Genomic DNA, 7,116 nt, shown 5'->3' on the forward strand with positions numbered 1-7,116 from the left:
GAGTTATTACTCAAAAAGTTCCATGTGGAAGCATGTCTGAGTTTGCTAATGGTGACCTAGTTGTGAAGTGGAAAAATATTTTGTGGTTGCATGAGACCTCAAAATTACAGATGATGTGCGTGTTGTGAATGTATGCATGGCCACATCTCAAAAAAACCTATAGTGAAGAATGATGGGGACTGCATTTCTTCAGCAATGACTGGACATCTTGTTAAAATAGGAAATGTTTCCTTGTGCTAAAAGAAAAGCATCAGAGAAGGTTCAACTAATGTGAGAACAAAGATGGAAGTTAAATCCCAGTTTTATTCAACACAATCTCATAGCAATTTGTAACGTTTTGGTGAATTGGTAGATATTCATTTCATAGGATATGCTATGCGTATGCCCCAGTGACAGTTTTGTTTAGGGGTGGACCTTCATGCAATTTCAAATCATATGAATTAAAATGCAATTACCACCTCGTAAAAGAGTTACGTTATCCCAAAAGATTTGGGTTACCTTATCTCATATACAGCAAGATTTTTTAAGGACGGTCCTGCAAAATGTCTCTTTGACATTCATTTGTAATTAACGAATACCTAATTATAGTGCTTTAAAATACAAATATCACAGAATAAATGTTGGATTAGCATTTATCTACAGCTATAATTTCTGCTAGTGCATAGGCTGGCTCTATACCCATATTCGCAAATGATCTGTTAAGGAGAGAATGTGCCATTTCTCCTGGTCTGAAGGGTAAAATAAATGCAGAGCAGACCAAATCTATCTGAGCAGAGGTCTTGTTTAGGTAAATGGTGGATGTGTTGTATGTGATTGTATCTGATATGTTTGTGTCTGTTCATTGATTTAATGTGGCTTCTCTACTTCAGTCAAACTCCTAATTTTCCTTGCATCCTGAATGTGTTGGGTTTTGCAAGTTTTCTCTGAGCTGATATACTGACAGATTGTGAACCACCTGATATCCTTTCTTCTCCCCAGTGGAAGCATTTTTCCACTCTGCGCTACTCCTGGTGGACTGGCTTTTGATGGGAGATGGAAAAACACATCTGTTCACTCTGATTTTACCTGAGCGGATGAAAACAAGATCAGCTGCTCTGATTGGGGATCATATTCTCAGCTCTCTGGTCCTAATAGGCTCCTTATCACAAACCTGACAACAGGCCTAACTTTAATTCAGCAGGCCTAGTCTGTTTCATACTAGAACAGTGATTCCCGACCTTTTTAACTCCAAACTGTCTGTCAAAGTAGACACTTTAACTAGATAAAATGATAGCAAAGGTTCTTGCTTTTTATTAACATATAAATGAATATGCTGCTGCGGTCTATATTAAAATATTAATAATGAATGAAGATTAGACTAGCAGTCGGCGCCTGAACAGTAGATGGCAGTAGTGTGCAATATAGATTCATCACTCCTCCAGTTCACGCGATAGAAGCAACATGTCTGCGCCCTGAACACATGTGTAAATAAAAATGGAGAGTAGAATAACCTTACCCAAGGGTTAACATAAGCAAAACGGTTTGAAAATATCCACTAGTGCAGTGGAAACGGATTTCAGAAATGACCTTACGGCTTTGCGAGACATTTGTACGCAGATCTCTGCTATTTTCAACGATCCGCAAACTGACAGCAGCTCAAGAACAAGCCCCACTGTATCTGCGTGTATCAGGTGATTTGTAGATTATCGACGAGCTGATTTTTTGAAGAATATGCTAGACGTCAAACTGGTTGTTTTTAGTTTTATTCGCCACTATAAATACAACTAAATTCATAGAAAAACAGCAACGTCAGCCATGTAATAGCTTTCATTTTACCTGGCGCTTGTCCTTTATTTCACTTCACAGGTTGCTCAGTGTTTCGTCCACAGACAGTAAGGACATGTCTCTTTCACTGTACTCCGGTCAGTTTGGTGTCTTCAGATGCTTTTTTAAACAGATTGCAGAAGGGGAGACCGGTTGTGTCGGATGAGGGTCTCTGTCATCACCCTGTCTTTGTTTCACCGGACAGCGGTAAGAATATCTCCAGCCCTTCTCAAAGCTTCAAGACTGTTGTTTTAGAGATAACATATGGAAAACACAGTTCTTTGAATCTTATCTTAACGGATTTTTATGATGTTATAACCTAGTCGTTAAACTAATTTTGTGTGTATATTTTCTGCTCTCAGGTCATCAATTTTCCTTATTGCTAAAGGAACCTGATCAACCTGAAAATGCAAAATCTCTTAAGGTGGCAATAGTGGGCTCACCGAATGCAGGGAAATCCACACTGACCAATCAGTTGCTGGGTCGGAAGGTGATATTATACTATTATAATGGAAAAACAAATACAACTATCCCTTTAAGAACTTATGTCTTTTGCCTTAACTGTTAGAACTCTATTTTCTTACAGTTGTTTGCGGTTTCTGAGAAAGTGCACACAACAAGAGCACGTGCTGTTGGCGTCCTGACAGAGGATGACACACAAATTGTAAGTAGCCTACCTCTTCTAGCCCATGCTAAATGTCTAAATAAAAAGTCTAGTCTGTTTAGGAAATATCCCATGTTTGATTCGCATTTTCTGACCATCTTTTTAATCAGATTCTGTTGGATACCCCTGGCCTCACCACACCAATAAAGGCTAAAAGGTGAGTATGTAGTAGAGCAGTTTCTTTAGAACATTAGGTGAAGTGTATAATTGTTTGAAAGTTAAAAATACTTTCTCCTGTCCCAGTTTAATATGCAGACATCTACTCCGAAACTAATCTTGATTGTTTTGTTATGTGTTTAACAGACACCAACTGGAGAAATCGCTCCTAGTGGATCCTTTTGAGTCACTACAAGAAGCTGATCTAGGTAGCAAAATCTCAGTTTTCTTAATTATTTCTTAGTCTGTTAAAAAAGAGAGTGTCTAAACGTTCGCCTTTCATCCATCGACCTCAAATATGACTTATCATTTGAAACGCGTAAATAGTAGCAACTTAACTTTGCTGCTTGCTCTAACATTAACCTAGTTAAATGTGATGCTGATTGGGCACTTTCCCATTGAGAATGGGCAACAAGTATCTGGATACTTTAGATTGGTCGTAGGCCCTGTGTCTCACTTGACAGCAACATTGCTCAAAAAGTTACCTTGTGTATAATCACCTTTTGGCGCCTATCCAAGTGTTTGTGTGGAGTGTAGAAGCTAAAGTATTAGCCGGCACGATCACTTGCATTTTTTCCTAATAACAGCAGAAACAACTTAAAATACTCAGTCATTTATGGTCTTTCAGATAAGAGTAATAAATCATTTGAAATACACCCACAGTAACAAACCGATGTGCTTTGTAAAATAAAGAAAACAAACAGGATGTGCTTTCTGCCGTCTCGATCTCCGTGAACTGGAGTGCGTCACAAAAATGAACCGAAACTCAGCGTATGCTACTTGCCTCACAGACATGATAAATATATCTATAGAAATGTCTACTTTTAAACGAATCAATTCAAATCTAAAACAAATTCCCGCTGCTTATGTAATCCGTATGAAAGGTGCATTCGAATAAACACTTGTTTATTAATAAATAATTAAAATTATGTACATTTTGTAATTTTAACAATGTTAATAAAAATGCTAAAAAATATAATTTTCAGCTTAGATAGGAGGGCCTTCGAATATGGTTTTGGACGAAGAAGGGCCTTAGGGGAAAAAAGATTTGAGACTTATTATGACTCATGTTCTGCATCCTCTCTTTCTCCATTTCTCCTATGTATTTGCAGTGGTGGTGTTAGTTGACATGTCTGATAAATGGACCCGCAATAAGCTGGACTATGAGGTGCTGAAGTGTCTGGCCCTGAATTCTGATGTCCCTGCCATCCTTGTCCTCAATAAGGTATTAGCTATGTCATTTTGTATTGATCTCTCCCAGTCTTGACCATATGATTAATTTGTGGAGGAAATTACCATCGCTTTTTTTCCTTTCTGGATGTCCCATCTCTCGTCTGACAGAGAGAGGGGGGTTGAATTGCTGCAATTGCTATCACAGAAATGAATGTCACTATCAAACTCGATGAATGATTTACATCTAGGCTGGTACACTTAGTGGGGCTTTAAAATAGATAAAGCAAAGCATTGATTCTTAATGCACAGGTGGACCTTCTGAAGAACAAAACGCTTCTGCTAGACATCACGTCACAGCTGACTGAGGGGGTGGTGAATGGAAAGAAGATTAAGATCCGTGGCGCAGTGAAGCAATGTATGAAATTGGCAGCTGAACCCCACAACACTGAGAAAACTGTTTCTGAGAGCACGCAGGACGGGGTGTCTCCGGAGGGGCAGGACAAAGACAGACTGAGCCAAGAGACGCTGAAGGCCCTGAGGAGCCGCAGGGGGTGGCCACATTTTAAGGACGTATTCATGTTAAATTCTCTTGACAGAGAAGATGTGGAAACATTAAAGGTTAGAAAACACATACAAGAACATGACACTTGCTTTAAAACCAAAAACTGACATTTTAACATTTTAATCTCAAGCATTGTGCTTCTCAGCCATGATTTGCCTGTGTTTGAACATTTGTGCAACAGAGGTACCTGTTCGAAGGCGCAAAGCCTCGCCAGTGGCAGTACCACAGTGAAGTACTGACCGATCAGGGTCCGGAGGAGGTGTGCAATAACACCATCAGAGAGAAACTACTACAGAATCTCCCTAAGGAGGTGCCGTACACTATGTCGCAGGTGGGTTATGATTTGTGTGGTATATGCACTTCTGTTCAAAAGTTGTTTAAATGCTGCATTTATTTAATCAAACATGCAGTGAAATGGTAATATTGTGAAACATTATTAGTGTATCTTGAAGAAATGTAATATGAAATGAGCACCAAATCAGCATATTAGAATGATTTCTGAGAGATCATGACACTGAAAATTCAGCTCTGCCATCACAGGAATAAATTACACTTTAAAATATGGTAAAATGTAGTCGTATTTGCTCATTTCTGATATTCTCATTTTCTTGTTCTGGTCAGTTTTTTCATCATTAATTTGTTGTTCTCCTGTTAAAAACACACACACCAGAGAGCATAAATGCTCGGAAGAATATTCCAAATCATTGGAACTGGATCAGTATCTATTTTAACCCTAGTATGATTCTCATCATTTATAAATTGGGAATTTTTTTCACAAAACTTAGTCATATATCCGTCTGTCCATCCATCCTCCAGAATCTTTTCTATTACTCGCAATATTAATTTACATTTTTGTTTTATTTCATGTTTGCTGGAATGTTTTTTTTTTATTATTATTTTGGTCTTTTTACAGCAAATTGAAATCTGGAAGGAGTGTGAGGATGGGGTACTCGACATATCCATCAAACTATACGTGAAGAAAGACACTCATATGGTGAGCTCTCTGATTCCTTCTATATTTTCTGAAACAACAAATTAAACAAAACTAGCCTTCCTTGTTTAGGAAGGCTAGTTTACCATGCTGCTGTTTTTACCATCAGGAACCGTAGTTTTATAGTAGACATTTCGTGGAACTTGTTTGAATTTTTTTTATTTTGTTACTGAAGAAAAGGTAACATTATTATACTACATAATAAAATGAAACCTTTTATTCTTTCTTTCTTGCAGAAAATGGTTATTGGTCCTGGAGGTCAGTTGATAACCAGAATAATCCAGGAAGCTGAAAATGACCTAATGAAGATTTTCTTGCGTAATGTGCGTTTAAAAATCTCTGCGAAGCTGCAGAAGTGAGGTTCACAGGTCAGATGACGAAGGTCAGAGCCTGATGCATACAGAGGGATACGGAAACATGAAAAGTGATTTAAAAGTGAAGAAATGGACTTGAACTGAAAATCTGTTATATTTTGGGTTATAATGTGAGGTTGATCTCAACAGACCCCCCTCATTTCTCTAAACTGAAATTCAAGTTGATCAAAGCCACATTAAATGGTTTTCTTAGCTTTTCTCTAGCAAAATTGTAGTATCACAGTGCCAGTTACATATCTTGCTGAGTTTGATCTATAATAATGTCTTTATATAATGTATAATAAATGGCAAAAGTATAGAATCACATAGTTCTGCTTTGAGGGTCAGGACAGGTTCACTTTTTTTTTCTGGAAGCAAGGGCTGCTGACCTTGTTTTTTATTAAACATTATTCACGGTCTTCAGTGTGGTCAGGCTGTTATCTGTGGTGGAGTCTTGCTGTTTAACTGAAGGTCTTACGTAAGACTATTACACTGGCCTGAAATCACTCCTCTGCAGGCCTGGCTTCAGCTCTAACATGTAAGGTGGGTCACAGGACTGTGAGAGGGGGTGGGACTGGAGCCGGGGCTGCTCAGCTGTGGCTGTACATGCAACTTACAAAGTGGAACTGTTTTCAATTATTTAAAGCTATGTATGTGATTGATATAAACATTTTCATCAGTTGAGTAAATTCATGCATCAATTTTAGTCAGTGGTAAATGTTTTGAGTAATAAAGAATAGGCAATAAAGTTCTCATGTTGCTGGACTTCCTGTGATATGTCACTTTATCTACAGACAGCAGAAGTCAATGCTTTTACAGCAGGTAGACAAACATTTACACCATTTATGAACTACTCATATAGAGTTGATGGAATAATCTCATTCATTCACTGAACACATTTAATTGTGTAAATCTCATTTGTTTTATTATGATACACTGCCATTCAAAGGTTAGATTTTTTTTTTTGTACATTTTTTTTTTGTAAAAAGTCTTATGCTCACCAAGGCTGCATTTATTTGTTCAAAATACAGTAAAACAGCAATATTGTAAAATATTATTACAATTTAAATAGCGGTTTTATATTTTAATATAGTTTAAAATGTATTTTCCTGTGATGGCAAACCATTCAAAATATGCTGATTTGCTGCTCAAGAAACATTTCTATTATTATCAATATTTAGAACAGTTATGCTGCTTAATATTTTTGAGGAAACGACGATATATATTTTTTAAGTATCTTTGATGACTAGAAAGCATTTAGCAATTATTTGAAATACAAATCTTTTGAAAAATTATAAATATCTTCACTGTCACTTTTTGATCAATTTAATGCATCATTGCTGAATAGGAGTAAATAAAGAAATATACTGATCCCAAAGTTTTTAACAGTGTATATTACTTTTTTTAAAGATTT

The 7,116-nt window shown here is 37.1% G+C and overlaps 1 protein-coding gene across 1 annotated transcript; it reads left to right on the forward strand.

The window, feature by feature from the left end:
* Positions 1 to 1,363: 1,363 nt before the first annotated feature.
* Positions 1,364 to 7,116, forward strand: eral1 (Era-like 12S mitochondrial rRNA chaperone 1). The gene is made up of 11 exons (XM_079608751.1): positions 1,364 to 1,670; positions 1,846 to 2,010; positions 2,166 to 2,293; positions 2,390 to 2,467; positions 2,578 to 2,624; positions 2,771 to 2,832; positions 3,736 to 3,848; positions 4,106 to 4,414; positions 4,540 to 4,689; positions 5,272 to 5,352; positions 5,586 to 7,116. Exons 1-11 carry the CDS (start codon positions 1,562 to 1,564, stop codon positions 5,706 to 5,708), a joined length of 1,365 nt encoding a protein of 454 aa, XP_079464877.1. The 5' UTR covers positions 1,364 to 1,561; the 3' UTR covers positions 5,709 to 7,116.

The sequence above is a fragment of the Phoxinus phoxinus genome, assembly GCF_949152265.1.
Source record: "Phoxinus phoxinus genome assembly, chromosome: 3".
In the NCBI taxonomy this organism is placed as follows: Eukaryota; Metazoa; Chordata; class Actinopteri; order Cypriniformes; family Leuciscidae; genus Phoxinus; species Phoxinus phoxinus.